Below are 19,848 nucleotides of genomic sequence, written 5' to 3'. Positions count from 1 at the left end.
AGATATTTTGTCGGCTAATTTATTTTGTTCTATTTCCACAACTACGCTAATGATTGCAGTATCTTGTGTCGTGTGGGCCAGTGGTTTTTACCCGGGAGCACGTGGACCCCTGGGGATTTCGTGGCCATGTCCCAAGGAGTACGCGAGGTGACTTATCAATGCGTGAAATTATATCGTGCATGACAGTCATTGGCGAATAATCGCGTATGAATCTGCCAACATAACAGAGCTAATAAAAATGTAAATCCATATGGTGACCGAGAACAACGTTAAATAACGTTCTAAATTATTTTCTTGTAAACAATGTGGTTTCCAAGGGTAACGCTTGCAAGTTACTAGCCAGTTAGGATACAGTACTTCACAAAATAGATCATTTGTAACAAAATTAATTTATTTATACATTAATTTATTTCTCAGAAACACGTTGGGTCATGCAAGAGGGTTATTCGGTTGAAACCAAATTCAAGAAGGGGTTATAATGGTAGTGGCCCAAAAAAAATGTCCAGAAACATGTGATGATGTGAATGAATAATATCGGGTTCACTGCGAGTGGTGGCACCATCTGGTTCATGGTTTATAACAACCACACGCCGAGTCTCGCCGCTTGCAAGCCACTAGAGACGCTACAATTAAATGTGCAACGGGTACAACAACAACCTCTGCTGGAAACAATCGAAAACGCCAGGTCCTTCCACGAGGGGGGAGGGTGTGGTTTGTGAGAATCGTTCAAGGTACCCTCCTGCAACCTTCACGGGAACATAATATAATGGAAATAAATCGAGTTGCAAGAATTTAAAAAAAACCATACCGTTTCAGGCCGGAACGGTGCTGCGATTCACAATGCGATCACCACGAGTTCAATCTCTGATCAGTGTTCAATGAGCTCATCATCTTTTCGGGGGGGGGTCAATAGAATAGGTACCAACTCAGCCACGATATCTGTGAACCGCCACTTGTCTGGGAGGCAAACACTGTCGTACTCAACACACACTGGGAGCTTGAGCTACCATCGAAATGCGACGCTTCCACACGCGCCACCGAGGGTCTCCAACAACAATCCGGTTGAGGCTCAACAACATCAGTGGAGACCGTCTCTCACAAATCACCTCAAGTTTGTGATTGCGTGAACATTTACTTACCACTGTTCTGAAGAGTGTGTGCTCTCACGGTCTGGCTTTTAGGTGTTCTTTTAGGTGTTCTCCTCGGTGTCAAAGTTCGGTTGTTGTTGTTGTTGTTTATTTCGTCTCTCTTCACGCACCACAGCCACACGCGCGCGACTCGAGGGGGGCCACCTCACCCGGGACGACTCAAACTCCGGGCGATGGACACCAAATCGAGTAATCGCGATGACTGATTAGGAGCCATCCATTTAGTCCGTACGCATAGGAAACGGGGGGGAGGGGCTGAAGCCTCGATAATAATTTGTCTACATTGGCCTTCAAATGAGTTAGACAGTCCGGCGGTGGACTATCTGTTTGCTTAAACACGTTAATATTATTCATCCTTGATCGTTTCTGCGTGGATTAAATATCGGCCGTTCTATAGGATTCAGGGGAAAGGGGGTGTAAAAAGTCCGCGTGCGTACAGGGAGGGGGGAGGGGTCAAGTTTTGACAGATTTTTGCGTTACGTCCTAAATGGATGGCCCCTTTGGGTCGACGAAATCAATTAGTAAACGATGACTTACTGCGGTAGTACCTCGGTTAACGTTTTGAAAACCCGCTCCACGAAAACTAGCGATCACCGACATAACTGTTCGATCGAATAATAGGAATTGCATGCGTAGCTGTCAACCCATACGGTTTAGCCGTATTCGTCTGCAGGGAAATTGAGTTTTCAGGTCCATACGCGCGTACAGACGTTTCAATACGAGCAACAACAACAAAAATGTCAATTTGTGTCTCTCCCTTGTGATTGGCCTTTGTAGAATGAACGTTGACATTTGAGCCGTTTCCCACTGCCAAAAAAAAAGTAAAATGTAAACAAAGCCGGTCGGGATCTAAACGCTGATGAATGGGCGTCGCTGATTGGCTGAGGGCATGCTCGTAAACGTGCCGTTCGTCGACACGTTCGCGTTAGTCGAAGCACACGGGGTCCTGTGGGTCGGCGAAACGTAACCCGAAAACACCGTTAACCTTTGTCACTGTTAACCGAAAGGACCGCTGTATTTGGATTACTGGGTACGGCAGTTGGCGGCCTAGGGTGGCTTTATTTGGAAACGAGGGGGTGGGGGTTCGTGAAAGGGAATGTCAAATCTTCGTCTTCTTTTTCCTATGGCTGGGGAAACAGTTACAGTTTGGTGTCGATGTTAGCGATCCATTCAACGGCTTCAGGTGAGGCACAGTGAGTGGTTGCGATTCCACCTGCAATGGATTTCTCAGAGCAGGAGCTTCAATACGTGGGCGATCGTCTGACCTGGGTGATCGCCAGTGACAATTTGGGCTGCTCCCTCATGTGGAGCAAGTGGCCACATCTTCCCTGGCCAGTCCTCAAGCGGTTGAAGGTTGTCAGATTTTTCCATGGGAGTTTGGACCCTGGGATTTCACTGCTCTGGTCAGTTACCGAGTTGCAATTGGTGATGTTTGCGATCAACCAGCAGAGTGCGTCGCCGAGATGTCGGGCTGTCATCGGTTTGTAGGGGTTGGAGTGTATTCCAGCCGGGACTGCGGGATTTTGGATGTTGCGGGATTTTGGATGTGTGCGTGGGGCGGGGGGCGGAGTTTTGAGGTCGCCGCGGTGGCGAGATGTTAACTACCTCGCTTGATATACAAGAGGTCGTGGGTTCGATCCCAACCCTGACGCCTGTATATTTGGAGTTTGCATGTTCTCCCCGTGGTCGCGTGGATCTTTCTCTGGGTCTTACCTCCACATTTAGAAATATGCCTTGAGAGTATTTGACTGCGAGACATTTCCACATAATAAGCCAGTTGATTTGAGCTATTATTTGTGGCCAGGTTACTTCTGAAATAAAGCTATTTTGCTAGTGGGCTTTACTTGGTAACATAAAGCGTTATTTGCCTAGTTGCGGTCGTTTGCCAGTGGGAGTGCTTTGTTGACCGACAGCCGGTGGTGTTATTGTAGAATGTTTTCCCCTCCAGACGTCTGGAGGTTCAATGTGGGCTTGTGCAGGAAGCCACTCAAGCTGTGTTGGTCTCCGTGCTCCAAAGATGGCCCTCTTGGCTGCCCGGATGTTGGTATCTGGCAGATCGAGTCGTGGTACAAAAAGAAAGAACTGATTGTGGACTCAACCTCACCAATCACCCGCCCGACAATTGACAATCGGACGCAACGGACAGAAAGTAATGGAGGTGTTGGTCAACCAATCTTTCAATGAACCTCCGTTCTGTTACGTGTCGAGTCGGTCCCGCTCACATCCTCAGATGTGGTAACGTGGGCAAACCTAGCCAGGGGCTGTCCCCAAAAAAACACTGGCAGCGTGGCGCGGTGCAGGAGGGGAGTGGGTGGAGTGTGCGTGTGTCGTGCAACGGTACGGACCCGGCGACCCGAGTTAGATTCCCGTTCACGGCCACCAACACCAGTGACGATTATCAGAACCGGTCATGGGGAGACAAAGACGGCCGGGCGTGGTGCTGGCCACTCACCCCCTCCCTCGTGTGACGTGCCGGCCTTTATAGGTGCAACTCGCGAACAGCACTTGCTATATCGGTGGGGGGTTCTCGGCCAGGTACCCACCCCATTATTCTCCCCATCCTCCAATGCCGATCAACATTCAGTGAAAGAATGTTTTTTCGATAATCGAGAGTAATTCGTCGATTAATCGACTCGTAAGACATTAATCGATTACTGGGGAATTTTGTTAAGGTAATCGAAGTTATGTATTCTTTGTAATTCATTATCTCTTCTAATCCATTCTAATCGATTACCCCCCCCACCCCATTACGCCCATCCCGACTCAAGTGTCTCACTTTAAATGATGATCATCAATGTAGTCGAGTTCTTTTTACATTAGGTGTCCCTTTGTAATGTCGACGCGGATAAACGAGAAAGTGCCACCTGTTCAGATATTAGTGACGTCACTGCAATGTCTCGACGGCGCTATGGCGGCCACCATTGAAAGTAATTTTTAAAGTATTTTTAACATCACTTAATCTTCAATATCATCACCATTGGAACCTCCTTTGCCAGTAGCAAAATATGATAATTGTTTTTTTTTACCCTTTTATCTGGCAATAAAACTGACACCTTTTTTTATGCTTACCCCGAGCTCTCATACTCTGATGGTGCATTGTCTTTGAGTTGTGCGTCTTTTGACGTCATCTGGTCCAACACCATGTGAGACTGGGCTCTAAGGAAAGCTGTCTCGGGTGTGGACCAATCAATTTCAAGGACAGTTGCATACATTATCAGAGTTGTGTTTTTTGTTTGCATTCCGACTGCAGGTATTGTGGTCAATGCAAACATGACTCCTTGTAAAAAAGGTGTCAGTTTTGTTGCCAGATAAAAGGGTAAAAAAAACAATTATTATATTTCAATATCGTGTCATTGTCACGGGCAATGCGTAGTACTGCAACAGGTTTTCAAGATTAGTAACATTTCATTGTTAGCTTAATGAAAAATAACCCGGGCCCTATTGATGGAATCGTTTTGCCATCATCTTACCCAACGTTACATTTGGTATCGATAGTCCCTAGAAACAAATTTCGCGACAAACTAAAATGACTATTCACGAAACATTAAAAAGACAATTCACTGACCCCCTTATTGTTTTTTTTATTTAAAGCTCGACTGTCAACGTGTGTTCAGTTAAACCACCGGCCATTCTACGAGTAGCCACAACAATCTAATTAAATACAGCATGTTCTGGATTTAAAAAGAGCTGGTAGCAAAATACACTTAATGGTATTTTTCCGTGTGCAGTTCTTATAATTTATCTACATTTCTCATGTTACTACACTACTTGTGTGAATATGCAATTATTTACAACAGTTTGTGTTTTAAATGGAACCCAGGGTGACTCATGATAAACATGACATGCAACTGCCGTATGTGTGTGTGTAAACCAGCAGTCAGTTACATTAAACCACTTCAGGGCATGCCCTTGGGGGTGGCAACTGTGGCACCGATCCGTGCACTGCGCTGTGCATCATGCCACCTGAGTATGATTCCTGGCCAGAGCGAATATCAGTGGCGAGTGATAGCTGGATCGGTTCTGGGCCAATCCCTTCAACAGACACGTAGCAGCGTGGTAAATATCGTTAAACCCCCATTATCAAGCAGTGGCCTGACAAAGGGGCTGTACATTTTTGTGTTTTATGCAACATGCCCAGCTCGTCAGTACTACCAAAGTCTACATTTGGCACAGCCATCAAGTTAACAACTGTATAGGCTACATCTCTGTTTTGAATGCAGCATGTCATTTATGGATGCTATGCACGCAACTGAAATGGCCTTCCCTGCTTGCATTAAAAAGCCCTTTTGCAACAGCTGGTGTACAGATCTTTGCAACATGAAAGTGAGCGTCAATAAAATTACGAAATCACAATTCCCAAGAGAATTTGAACATATACAAACCATCCCTTACGATAATGAAAAGATATGAAGCTGTCAACGATCAGCTTTTTATCAATGTTTTTTTTAAGGAAACAACCATGTAAGTTCACCCTCAATAATTATACACAAACTTACAATGTAACATACATCTTCAGCAGTATTCATAATCGAACGTAAAAATGTGTTAAACCATTACAAGTATACACAAATAAACGACCGCACAGAGGCGTGCACCTTCAAACCGCCTGTAAAGCGTCATCCCTTCACCGCCTGTACACACAGACTAACTCGGCAATCCCTCGGTCAGCATTGGCAGGCGGTAGCACGTTCAACTCCGAAACCCTCTCTACCCGTGACCCGAATTAACTATTGGGTGTCCATGTGGTCCTATCATAATGCTGACCATTCCGAGGCACCATGGCTTGCAATTACACATACTCCTAGACTATAGCCTGTGTATATACTGCATACACATTACACCACAATGCAATCCTCCATTACAGTTTTGTTAGAGAAGTTACACGGATAACAGTGATGCAGCAGTTTGCTCGCGTTGCTCATCAGTCACTGAAGCGTGCCCAGAGTTCCATGACGTGGAGCCTCACGGTGCTGGTGGTTGTCACTGGTTCACTGAGTGGATTCGTGCTGAGTCGATGCACATGTCCATTTTTTTAAAGTTCAGTTCAGCCATATGCTTGACAGTATAAAAACACACACACACCACCAATGAATCATTTAATATTTTTTTGGGGTTTTGGCAATGGAAGAAATGCGTTGTCTCCTGCCATTCTACCATTTAATGCGTTATTGTTGCCTGCTTAATTTCACGTAATTTGGAAAATTTTAAGAAAAACATATTCAACCTCTATACATCCCTGTACTTACTTATCAGAATAGATTAAGTACCAAATATGTTCTTAATAAAAACATTACAATGTAAACGTTTTAAAAATATATACAGTATAAAATGCTTTAAAATAGCAGTTTAGAATTTGCAAAGTAAAGCAAAATTACATTAAAAAAATTAGTGAATGGGCAAACTCCACGAGTTGGAAACACAGCGCTGTCAACCCATACGGTTCACCCGTATTTTTGCACAGATAAATTGAGTTTTCAGGTCCATACGGCGTACAGCCGTTTCAATACGGGCAAACCACATTCTTTATCTATTTGTTTGTGTTTCTCCCTTGTGATGGGACTTTGTAGGATGAACGTTGAGATTCATAAGGGCACAGGGTGACCAATAAGGTCTAAATTGGTCTGTAATAATGTAGGCACTGATAAGGGGTTGACAGGCATGGGAACACGTGAGGAAGAAGTCGTGAGAGAAAGGATGCATGTCACTGATTTGTGGGATACACTCTTGCATGAGCAATACCAAGCACACACGCAACAAGCCATCTGGCCATCCGCCAAGACTCGCCTTGTTTTGATTTTATATCTGCACTTAACTTTGTACAGTAGAGTTTTATCCTATATTGTCTCTGTTACTGCCTTTTGGGTCTCATTGGACACTCACATTGTTCCAAATAAAGGTCACTGGGAGACTGGGCATATTGACTTTATAGTCAAGACAATCTCAATAGCCTAAATAGCCTAACTAAACGATGGCAAGCATTTGTTGTGGCGGCCATCCTGGTGCTTGCTACCTCAATGCTGACAATAATCACAGTCACAAGTGAGAAATGGTAGCCTAATAGAATCTGGTTTAATGCACAGTCTCATTGTTGCGTGGGAATTTATCTGTGAACCAACCCTAGAATGATGTGCCAAAAATAATTACTTGCAGCAGCCTGGGGATAAATGCTTCTGCATTCCCGTTGAAAATAATTTGATCCTCGAGCTACGGAAAAATAAGCACTCCATATGTGCGGACAGACGATATGGTGCAGAGTCAAGCGCTGACTGCTGCATTTCTTAAATATGCCCCTCCTCCATCCATCTCCACTGCTTGCTTCCATTCTCCATTTCAGTTTTTCACCAAATACTCGGCTTGGTCCAAGGGTCTTCCTCGACAATCCCAATCCCAACTAATCTCCGAGTCCATTCAAAGGGATGTGAGCTAACCTTTGATTTGGACGATCTCATTCACTGTGGACGGGACTGGCGGTGAAATGTGTTGGTGGCAGCTGCGTTTCCCTCCGTACGACTGTGTAGCGCTGACGACTCATTAAGACCATCGCCGACACCCGTAATCAAGCCCAAGTGAACACAACCCAAAGGTGAAGTGAGCAATGGGTCGAATTGCTACTCCTCAAATGAAACAAAATGTAAAATGTCCACATTATTTTATTCATCTTTTGATTGCTTCGGTTGTAATCTGAAAACAAACATACTGTAAAAAAGAGCAAATACACTCAAGAATAAACCATCGAGTGAAAGGTGTGTTGCAATGTCTCTTGCGCCCTGCCAGAGCACTAAAGTCGCAGTTCATCCCTTTGTTCGTGCAAGCAGCTGCAGGTCCTGCCCAACGTTCAAATGGCAGGCAAGGCAGGCAGACATCCTGCAAACGCACCGATGTGCAGGGCCAATGTCCACACTGCCATTTCTCGCGTGCCAGCGGGGCGAGCGGTTGAGTGAGCGGGTGGGTGGGCGCGTGGGTGGTTAGAGGCGCGTTATGCGCTGCGACTCGCCGTCCTCCGCGTCGGAGTCGATCCCATCGGGCTGCCGCTCGGGCACAAGGTGCGCGGGCACGCAAGTCTTGCTCGTGCGCGCAAACTGCATCCAGCGTGCATCGTCGCTCTCGTGCGTCAGGTAGCGCGTGCCCAGGCGCGTCTCCAACGTTCGCAGGTCCAGCCACGTTTGGAAGTCCTGCGAGTGGAACGTGGACACCAGCAAGCAGTGCACGAGCATGCAGGCACGCACGCACGCACGCCGATCATAGAGGCAAGTGTTAGCACAGTCCCAATCACAGCAAGTGAATATCAAGTTCCAGAAGCGCTGAAACTTAAGTTGACAAGGTACATTGCAATTCACCGACTAAAATCAATTCTTACATTCGCAATAAATTTGCATCGAATCGCGTGCGGAAAATGTATTATTTTAAAGTCGTATATTGTGATCGATTGGTTTGCATGATCTCTGCTGCTATTCGAGCATTACATTCCTACAATGTTTAAAACGACATCTATTCTTCAATTGTGACTCTGAATGGACTGTAAATCACGGAGATTGGCTCGAGTTTTACATCTGCATTTGGTGTGTGCGGGGATCTTTACCTGCAGCCACGGGTGGCTGAGCGATTTGTCCACACTGAAGCGCTGCCTTGTGTTCACCTGCAGCAGGTGTGAAATCAAGTCGATGGCTAAAAAAAAAAAACACACACACAAATATTAATTTAATGAAAAACAAACGTTGAAGATGTTACCGCAAATGTGTACTGTGTACAGCCCTTCTGGCTAATCCACTGCTGGATGAGGGGCTTCCTCACACCATGTGGGTCGTGGGACTCATTGACAATCCTTGAACCCGCTGGTGGTCATTGTGGGTCGCCAAATTCATGGGAAGCGCAGACGTAGCATAGAACAGTACAAACATTATTTTGCTGCATTGCACTCTACTGAAAATGTAGGCCTGCAACAGCCTAAAATATGCTTGGTGGTTACCCATTTGTAAAAATCTGACATGCGAACACCGATATGAAGTTACAGTTACACCACATAGACATACTACACTTGGTACGGGTGGTTAATGTATCGGGGTGGCGAAGTAAATTGTATGTGACGTACAAAAGACGCATGGAACAAGCTGGAAGTGAAAATGACGACACATGCACCGCAAGGCAATCCCCCGCCCCCAGCTACCATCGGGCGAGTTCTCCTTCCACGGGTTGGCCGGGAACATGAAAGCGGCGTTCTGGATCTGCTCGTTGATGTCCTCGTCCTCGTTGAAGGGGAAGGTGCCGCTGAGGCTCACGTAGATGATGACGCCCACCGACCACATGTCGAGCGAGCGGTTGTAGCCCTGCTTGCTGCGGATCACCTCGGGCGCCAGGTAGGCCGGCGTGCCCACCACGGAGCGGCGGAACGACTTCTCGCCGATGATGCGCGCGAAGCCGAAGTCGCACAGCTTCACCTGCCCGTCCGAGACGCAGTGGCGTGCGGCGAAAGGGGACAGAGGGCGAGAGGTTAGGTGGGAAGGAGCGGCGAGGCGAGAGTCGGGCCCCCCCGCGTTGGTGGGCAAGAGGAAGCGTGTGTTTTTATGACGTCGGCTCGAATGCCGACGTCGTGAGAGGGCGCGTGCCGACCTGCGGGAAGGGCTCCGAGGAGGCGAGCAGCACGTTCTCCGGCTTCAGGTCGCAGTGCACGATGTTCTTGAAGTGCAGGTGGCGCAGCGCCATGAGGATCTGTCGACAGAGCAGCAAGCAGCCGGCACGTTTACATGCAATGCAAAAATACCTACAACCAGCCTGCCTACACCACAGGTGTTTCATGCTGCATGGCCAATCGTTGAGCTCGCATCTCCACAATCGTAACATCAAATGCAAAGTGCAAACCACTGCGGCTTCGCTTCCGACACAGACACGCAAAACGCACTTTTGCACGCAAAATAGACATCTGTGCAGTGGGGCATAGAAGCCTGCGGGGGAGAGAGTATATGTCATTTATAATGAGTAGGTAAGTATTTTGAAGGTGTGCGGGCCCCACTGCCACCTAAATTCTGAGCCAAAACTGCACCTGTGAGATGAAGTACTTGGTAATGCGTTCGGGCAACCGGCCACGTTCGCTGGACAGGATCATCTCAAGCATGTCCCCGTGCAGCTTCTCCATGACCACGAAGACACGCTCCGCCGTCTCGAACATGCTCTGCAGGTACACCACGCCCGGGTGCTGCAGGCTCTGTGGGGGTGGAGGGGGCACACACCGTATATCAGGTTTGTTTTGTTTAATCAGGTGCAAACTCAAAGACACCAGGATAGTCTTATTTGCAAGAGCAACCTGGGGGTCACCACAAACGACAATGTTTCACGTAACGTAAATGACAACAGTGAAGTAAATACAGCTGTGTCAGAGAATAAAGAGAGAATACTTGCACAAACGTGAATCGATATGAAATAATAATAATAAAAACAACTCCTGTAACGCAGAGACGGACGCGAACAACCGCGCGCGACGTCCACACCGCCACGCGCTCGTGCAAAACACGCGCTCCGCAGATTCACTGCACACCTTCATAACACGTCTCGTGAGCTGATGTCGCCGGGTTGTGAGGTTTGACGGTTGGGTGCGCCACGCACAGCGACTGCACGGGGTGTGGGCACTTAATCGTGCAGCTTTCATTGAAGACGTCGCGGATGAGAATGCGTTCTAGCCGAGGTTGTTAAAAACAGCAGGTTGAAATGAGGGGCATTTTGGGCGTTGGCCCTTTCCTTTACAGAATATGCTCGAAATGTCACCTATTTTCTATTCTCCTTTAAGGGCAGTGTTATCGACAAACGTGTCGAGGTTTGTTGTTACGTGTCCTTGTGCCCCACTGCCAATGGAGCAGCCACCAAATAATTTGTTAGCATGGAATGACTGCTGCTACCACGTTATCCACGATCCACCACAACAGTGCATGTTACATGTTGTACTTTTGCTTACTCTGCTGAACAGGCTGATGGAGCTCCGTGGCATTCCTCTCGTTTTAAAACGACACTCTGCTGATGGCACTTAGAAAGTTGACTGCAGTCCAGAATGTTCTCATTTTTAAAAAATGCTGCTGGAAGGCACACAGGCTGATGGACAAATTTATTTTGGTCTATTTAAAGTGGTGAAACAGACTGTGGTCTGGTAGTTTAGCAAGTTATTACCCAAAATGCCCTGATGCAGTGCATATTATATTTTCTACAGGACTGTGGGAGTGGTGGCACAGTGGTTAGCGCACTGCATGATAAACTCGGCATCCACCTACAGTTCCATTCCCGGTCACAGCCACCATCAGTGACGAGTGATATCTGAACCAATCCTGGCTGCCCCCCTTTGCCATCCCTCACTGACCAGTGTGGTGAATTATGGGGAAAAAAAAAAGACAAAACTGCGCAATAATGACGATGTGGGGAGGCCTTCATCCAGCAGCAGATTGATCACAGCTGTTGTTGGGGACTCGAGAGCAGCAGCGTTACCTGCAGTATGGCCACCTCGTTACGGAGCTGACTATCCTCGTTGGTGGGGAAGCGAAGCTTGTCGATCACCTTGATGGCCACATCGCGCCCAGTCTTACGGTGCTTCCCTGTGCACACAGACACCACCGCACAGCACGGTCATCATCTCATACCGCAGTGTAACCACACAGACACCACCAAACCGCCAGGTCGTGTCACACCGCAATATAACCACCGCCACACACATGCCTAGTAGTCCTCGAACGGTTCTTCTCTACCAGTATGCAATGTCCACTTTTACCAAGAGCTAGTACAGGAAACTCTGGCATGTAGACATTGACTCCTACACAATCCAATTGTTATGAGTTCAAGTCACTTTAATAAAAGAAACAATTGATTTTGTCTAATTTGTACTGTCTGTTTCATATTTCACCTGTTCCGTCCGATTTGATTTTTAGAAATCTTAAATAATGGGTTATTATATGGACGATTCAATGCATGCATCGTGAGAATAACAATATATTAATTGATTATATTATTTCATGCCCATTGATGGAAGTGTCACAATGGTTAGCACACTCCATTATAAACCCAATGATCCGAGTTCCATTCCCGGCCACGGCTAATGTCAGTGTATATTCCTCCGTGTTAATCGGAGGTGACGGGCAATAATTTGCACTGATCCTGCACCCCCAGCCCCTCTCCCCCTTCATTTGCCTGCACAAACCAGCGTGGTGAAGTATGGTAGTAAGCTACGTGACTGCTGTCAACTATACTTGTACATTGCAGAGTGAGTCTGCGAGTTTGATCAAAGGCAAAGTGTGTGCGACGATGGGCGCAGTTACAGCACGCATGTACCCTCACCTCCATACACCACTCCGAACTGGCCCGAGCCCAGCACCTCGTTCGGGAAGATCTGGTAAATACTGCTGATGTCCTGAAAATGGCACAACGCGCCAACCAACGTTATACGAGCTCCACGAAAAAAATATTAAAATTAACAACACTTGACAGTTTTCTAAAATTAAGTTTACGTAGATTACTAATTTATTTTCGGGTTAGGCAACGTAATGATCCGAACCAGTTTGTATTGCCAAGACTCTCCACCACCCAACACAGCCAAACAAATGAATTGTCACATGTACAAGCGTTTAACGTGACAATTAATTATTATTGTTTAAAATCACCGGCAAGTTAAAGGGCAATTAAGACAACTAAATTTAGCCAACATCCTGGAAGTCAGAATAACAAACCAGGAAGTAAAAAAAAAGGATGTCAGAATTAGCATGTCACCGAATACAGCTTCTCAAATAAGTATCATGTTCGAAAACAGGCACCACCAACCAAGCAAACAATATTATTGCCAACCTTCCTCTAGCCCTCAGATTCCGAATTCACCGCCCTATTCTCCTGTCACGTGGATATCAAATAGCAGTCTGCACGAGTGTGTACGCTGCTACTCACCACGTTCTCCTGGATCTTGCAGTTGGACATGGAGAAGCTCACGCACACCTCCGCTGCAAAAACAAGTAACACCACAGCCCTCAATGCCATTGGCCGATCTCAACGCATCGTCCTCTCTTAGTGATAACACATGTCTTCTGTCCAACGGTGGGGGGGGGGGGGTCGCAGAAGCGTTGAAGAACACAGTTCTAAACAAAACCCAATCACTCTATGCCACTGCCGTGCCAAGTTGCCGACATACAGCATTTATGGAAGGAAATAATGGATGCTTCTATTACCTCACTATTACCTATTTTCATTTTACCAGGTAAGGCCCACTGAGCTTTATATTTTTTTTTTTCAGAAACGACCTGTCCACAAATTATATCTCATCGAAGTGGCTTATCATGTGGAAATTAATTGCAGCCAAATACTCTAAATGCGTGTTTATAAATGTGGAGGGAAAAACCGGAGGACCTTAAAAAAATCCACTCTACCATATGGAGAACACGCAAACTCCAAACAAAAAGACGTCAAGGTCGGGATTGAACTCACGACCTCCTTCAAACCAGGCGAGGTATTTAACATCTCTACCGTCCCTTCGCTCAAACCCCCCCCACCCCTTGATACACATCCATTCGTGATGATTGCTGATGACAATTGCTTTCAATTGCCCCAGTGGGTCCTATGTTCTAACCCCACATTGCCACCACTCGTGCGGCCTGCCCTTCTCCCGACCGGCCGTGACAATCCTAAGCTCCCAGTGTCGCCGCTGACCGTGTGATTTGGCGCCCGTGGCGGAAGAGGCGTTGGCCGTCTGCTGTGGCATGACGGGCATGAGGGCGTGCCGGATGGCCATTTCCCACGCGTGCGCCACCTCGGCGCCGAGGCCCGAGTTGAGCAAGCTGTAGTCGCGGCTCGAGCCACCGCGGCCACCCCCTTCCTTGGGCCGCATCACGGCCTTTGCGTCGCCGTCGGCACCGGACTCCACCTTGGCGGCAAGGCCCAGGTTCTCGCCCACGTAGTATTCCATGGTGGAGGTAATGAGCTCGAAGCAGTGGGGGCGGCTCTGCGGGCCCAGCATGGTGAAGCTGTGGGCAGCCTCCACGCGCAGGACCTCCGACAGTGGGATTTCCTGGTGAACATCGTGAGCGGGAGAACGGGTCAGGAGGAGACGTCGGCTCAAGTGAACTTTCCCAGGGGTTGTTGCTAGACGCCATCAAAAACTATCCCCCACGTGGTCCTGGTAACAGCCATTTGCGATGATGCGTTTGCCATGTCCTCTTGCATAAATATAATGTTAGTGTGGTGGAGCTGGTGGTGGAGCTGGGTGAGGTGTAAAATTATGGTGGCACACAGTGCACCACCGCATACACCGGTTGTGCTGATGTTTCCTCCTGACTCTTATCCTTTCAGCTATCCCATTTAAACATATTCCTTCTTAAGGGAAGGACAATAAGCTTGTAATTAGTAATTTCATTCACGTGGCATACGTACAATCTTACAACATTGTTGTATTTGTTTCATCAGCAACACATCACTGCACGCCTCGCGTAACAACGGCGTGTGCAGCAGAAGCCGAGACTAAAAGCGCGGTACCTTGTAGTACTTGCTGCCCGTGTCCGATTGGAAGAGAGTGATGCACTTGCAGTCCAAGCGCCAATAGTGCCTCTTCCTCTGCAGGAGCAACGCACAATCCAAGTGAGAAAAGAATGTGCGTGTGCGCACGTGTGTGTGCGGTAGTGTAGCGGTTAGCGCGCTGCGCTATGAACCTGGCGACCCGGGTTCGATTCCCGCTCACGGCTAACACCCAGTGACGATTATCTGAACCGGTCCTGGGCCTCCCCTAGGTCGACTCAGCCTTAAATGAGTACCTGGTGCAGTGTGTAAACATCGCCACTGGGGAGACAAAGGTGGTCGGGCGTGGTGCTGGCCACCCACCCCCTCGTGTACCGTTCCGGCCTTCATAGGTGCTCGCTAACAGCACTTGCCCCTACAGTCTGTTAAGGCTATACGGGGGATCTTTGTCTTTGTGTGCGCTTGTATGCACGTGAGTGGTAGTGTAACGGGTAGCGCGCTGCGCTACGAGCTCGGCAACCTGCACCTCTGATAAGCATGGTTGGCTTCGTAAGGGTGCAAAAGAAATTCAACATACGTACATACATTTTACTTTATTATAAGGCGCAGCAGACCCAACAAAGGGCTGCAGAGCGCCCTACAGAAATAAATAAAACAAATAATAGAAAATAAACACGTTCCTTCGGAGTGGGCAGGGAGGAACTTGGTTGGACAGCGCATTCGTGCACGACAAAAAGCTCGCGGTCACGTGACGCATTTCAACAAATCCAGGAGCGTACATGTTTGGGAGGGGCTATGCACGACAGACAAATAATCCCTGGTGGGCAGTGTGGAACTGTTGTTCCTACCTGTATAATAAAGCTCTAGTTTATTGAACATATCATAGGTAATAATTATGTTTTTTGTTGCTTTTTAAACGGGAGAATATCTGAGGTCAAGTTGCAGTTCTACAGGCACAAATGTGAGAGCCAAGGACCGAAAACTTTTTGGCGTAAGCGTGACTGCCAAAGGAGCCCGATCACGTGCGAGGACCTCAAACTCTTAGAAGTATTGTAAAGCTGCAGTTTATCGGTGATCAATTAAAGCAATCGCTGAAAGAGTGCTTTGTGCATTAAGCACAGAAATGTCTATCGTGCTGCTGCTGCTGCTGTGGTTTTCGTGGTTCCTGCTGCGTGTGCGGCTCTCACGAGGTTGTCCTTGTTGGTGAAGTGAACCATCCAGCCCTCACGCAGCACGGTGCTTGATCGCCGTTTCGTCTGTCGCACCGACTGAATCACGCGCATCAGCGGGATGTTGCTTGCAGTTTGCCTTTTGGAGTGCACACGCACATACACAGACACAGGCACACAAACAAGCAGAGGATGGAAGAGTTAACACGAGAGAAGGCCCCATCCTCGTTTTGCTTTATCCCTTTAACTCGGGCGTCCGCCCTCACACGGCAACAGGTTCCGCACATCTCACCCGATTGGGCGGTCAGGGAACATGTCCGGGTCGGCGTCTTCTGGCATGTCGACGTCGCCCTGCGGGTCGGGCTCGCTGCTCCTCCCGCTGCCGTCGTCGCTGTTCTCCTCCATCACCACGTCGCTCTCTCCTACCCGGCGCACGCGACAAGCACACGCGCCCAATCGCAGGTGCGTGGGTTAGCACCAATCCACGAGCGGGCAAGATCATTACGAGCTCCGGATTGCAGCAGGGGCCACTGCACGATTGAACTTTGTGATTTGAAGTTTTCGTGACTGCAGGGATCCATACTCTTTGGTTATTTCGGTAAAGTCACGTAGGTATAAAAATATAAATAAATAATCATATTATTATTGTGATTACATTTATTTTTATACCTATGTGACTTTACCGAAAGAACCAAAGAGTATGAACTATGCGACCCGAGTTGAATCAGTGGCAGGTGACATGCAAACAAGTCCTTGGCGTCACTTCCCCAAACAGATTGTTTAAATAAATAATCATAATAATTTACATCCCTTTGTTAATCTACTGCTGGATGAAGGCCTCCCCACGCAGTGTCGGGTCATGGGAGCTGTTTGACAATTCTCCAACATGCAGGTCACTGCGGGATGGTGAAGTAGGGGGATTGAGACCGGTACAGATATCACTTGCCATTGACGTTGGCCATGGTCAGGAATCTAACTCGGGTCACCGGATTCAAAGCACAGTGCGCACTAACCCGCTGAACAAACAGTCCACTACAAAATGTTAAAGGCCTCATTCATTCACAACTGAAGCGCATTTGAGAATGCGAAGAATATTTACAAGAGGACTTCGCATAGAGCAGGACCTACCTCCATTGAAAAGTGTTTCACCAATGCACTCCTTGGGCACCTTGGTGGCACAGCGATTGTGACAGTTAAACTTGCAGTCTGTGGGGACACAGTCACAATGCATCACGCACTTAACACAGCAGCGACAGAGGAGGTGTGCGACACACATCCACCACGAATAAAGACGAAGCATTAGCTTTGCTCATGAACTACATTCAAACTGTTTTGAGTCTATAAACATGCAGTAAAACCTTGGATTGCGAGTAACTTGGTCTGCGAGTGTTTTGCAAGACGAGCAAATTTTTTTAATAAATATTAATTTGATAAACGAGCGAGGTCTTGCAATACGAGCAGTACGTGTATACGCTTTGTCTGCCGAGCGTCACGTGATCACAACTGATATACGAGTGCTTTGATATACGAGTGCTTGGGATTACAAACACGTTTCCGGAACGAATTATGTTCACAATCCAAGGTTTTACTGTATGTTCTTGACTTGCTGTGTTTCTTCCATGTGAAATGTTCACATGCAGACAGGACAACAGGACAATGGGCACAGATCCAACCGCTTAGTGGCCACTAGCAGCTCAAGTAGAACGTTTCACTCGCCTGTCATTTACAAAAATACAAGTTCAGGGGTAAAAAAAACACACACACAACAGACTAAATGTGTTTTATGCAACGTATCACTTGCATTGATGACACTGTGGCACAAGAGACACAGGTGTACACAAACGTCACTCACTTACGGGCAGTCATACGTCTCCTTATCACGCCGCTATTGCTGCCGCCATGGTTACTTCACTCATCGATTCCTCCACCTGTGTTGTTGAGGACCTGGCCCACCGGACTGACTGTTTCGTCTCAACCACACACCGCGTACAACTACCACGCTGCAGGTCACCTCACCTCCCTTTCCGATTGGTCCCTCGCACTGCTCACACTTTGGAATTCCTTCCCATCGTCTATTCTCGAAAACTCTCACAACCGCCTTGCTTGACTCAATCAACGTGTGAACTATTATCTCTTGCAACTTTGACGGTGAAATTTTGTTGCTGGTCCCTATTGTGTTATGTGCCTTTGGGCGCAAACTGTGCAACTGTATTGAAAATTTCTGAATGTGCCAGTGCAGCACACTCATGCACTGGCGGGATGCGCGTGCATGTGCGTGCATGTGCGTGCATGTGCGTGCATGTGCATGCGCGCACATACAACAGTGGAGGGCAGAGGAGCGATGCTCACAATAATGAGCGCCAGGTGGCTAAAACACAGCAAGTTGGCATAGTAGGGGGCACAGATGGCGCATCTGCCAGTCATTACAGTCAGTCAACCCATGGCACCTGGGTCTGCTCCATGACCTCCTGTCAGCGGGCGTTCGACACTTCACGTGGCCTCAAGGTGCACATCGCCTGGGCACAAGTATGGTGGTGACATCACCGCCATTTCAGTGGCGGTTGCTGTTATTGTTGTTGTTGTTACACGTACCCCTGCATTGCAGCCCCTGGCGGAAGATGCCTTTGAGCAGGCGACGGCAGTGCTGGCACATGGTGGGGAGCTTGTAGGAGTGGGTGACGAACGTGTGCGGCACTTTCACCTTGCCTGCCACGGCGCGGTCCACCCACACGGGGCGGCCGCTCCACGAGGCCGTGCGCTTGTCACGCCACGCCAGCGGCATGCTGTCCGAGCGCTGTCAGGGCAGGGTGGGAGAGCGAAGCCGGGGCGGGGTGAGGGGGCAGCCGCACATGGTGTCACAGCGTTTCGTACACGGACAATCCTGGCAAGATCTTCGCGCGCAATAGTTCGTGGGTTTCTGCGTGAGATTGTTGCCGGGATTTGTTGTGGTGTTTGTACATTTTGGGTTGATAACACTGGTCAACACACTTTTTCCAAATCTGGCATCAGTTTTTGTCTATCACATCAGGTTTTTGAGATATCAAATATTGCATTTTCAATAAAAACTGCAGAATGAAAATATTAAATAAATGTGGATATCTACATAAAATGATATTATAAACACACTATCCTAGAAATACAACACCATATTTTAACACTAAAGCAGTCACTGACTCCCAACAACTTGCAATCATAAGTGACAGAGTTAATTTCGGGTAAAATCAATGAAAATGGGGTATGCCGATAGCATAAAATGAGATGTGATAGAGCAAATCTGAGATAAGATTTGGAATCAGCACCCTGAAATTAGTCTAAAACAGCTGCAAAAGTCATGCCCAGAATTTTTTTTTTTGTTGACCAGTGTAAATAGCAAGTGTATTTATCGATAACGCTAGTGGCGGGTTGATGAAGCGGGAAGGGAGGGGCCGGTTCAGATATCGTTAGCCGCTGATGTTGGCCGTGGCTGGCAAATCGAATTTAGGATGCTCACTCCTCATGCAGTTTGTGAATATTTTTGTAACCGGTATACCCCATACTTCAGGATATCTACAAGAACTGTTTACCTTTTAATGTACCAACATACATAATTATGAGTAATTGTTATTACACAAGGCCCAGGGCGTGATGCCAAAATCGATGTCAGGAGCCACATTAGACACAGTTTACCTATCGTACATGGTGGATGAAAGGCAGCCGACTGCTCTCTGTTATTGTTGTCTATCACTGCATGACTGCTGCTTTCAATTGGTCACATTTGCTCAAATGTATTTTGATGGTGATCTAAGACAAGAGAATCACAATGCACTTCTTCCGGAATTGCCGATGGATTTTTGCATAATCCACCCAGGCATTGTGCCCTACACACATTTTTGCATCCTTTTTGAAACATATAACTGACTGCTGTCGAATATTTACGTACATTTCAGCATTCTTAAGCAGCACCCAGAGTCACAATCCTCACGTGCGTGACAAGTCAACTGTGTCTCATGCGGCCCCTGGATTCCTGTGTGTCGCTGCAGAGTTTCAGGGCCATTTAGGGCAACTGCTTGGGGGCTGAGAGCCGTGGG

The 19,848-nt window shown here is 47.6% G+C and overlaps 1 protein-coding gene across 1 annotated transcript in view; it reads right to left on the bottom strand.

Annotated features, from left to right (window-relative positions):
* Positions 1-4,759: 4,759 nt before the first annotated feature.
* Positions 4,760-19,848, bottom strand: part of LOC144933480 (serine/threonine-protein kinase D3-like) — a 60,034-nt gene continuing 44,945 nt past the window's right edge. Inside the window, exons 5-18 of the mRNA XM_078858284.1 lie at positions 18,374-18,575; positions 16,910-16,987; positions 16,074-16,203; positions 15,800-15,920; positions 14,634-14,711; positions 13,812-14,169; positions 13,056-13,108; positions 12,456-12,528; positions 11,613-11,719; positions 10,186-10,347; positions 9,756-9,854; positions 9,313-9,583; positions 8,728-8,813; positions 4,760-8,320 (exon numbers count right to left, since the gene is read on the bottom strand). Coding sequence (XP_078714410.1) covers positions 8,114-8,320; positions 8,728-8,813; positions 9,313-9,583; positions 9,756-9,854; positions 10,186-10,347; positions 11,613-11,719; positions 12,456-12,528; positions 13,056-13,108; positions 13,812-14,169; positions 14,634-14,711; positions 15,800-15,920; positions 16,074-16,203; positions 16,910-16,987; positions 18,374-18,575 — 2,025 coding nt within the window. The 3' untranslated portion in view covers positions 4,760-8,113. The remainder of the gene's footprint in view (positions 8,321-8,727; positions 8,814-9,312; positions 9,584-9,755; positions 9,855-10,185; positions 10,348-11,612; positions 11,720-12,455; positions 12,529-13,055; positions 13,109-13,811; positions 14,170-14,633; positions 14,712-15,799; positions 15,921-16,073; positions 16,204-16,909; positions 16,988-18,373; positions 18,576-19,848) is intronic.

The sequence above is a fragment of the Lampetra fluviatilis genome, chromosome 7, assembly GCF_964198595.1.
Source record: "Lampetra fluviatilis chromosome 7, kcLamFluv1.1, whole genome shotgun sequence".
Taxonomy (NCBI): domain Eukaryota; kingdom Metazoa; phylum Chordata; class Hyperoartia; order Petromyzontiformes; family Petromyzontidae; genus Lampetra; species Lampetra fluviatilis.
The sequence above is the reverse complement of the archived record's forward strand: the minus strand, read 5'-3'. Positions and strand labels throughout refer to the sequence as shown.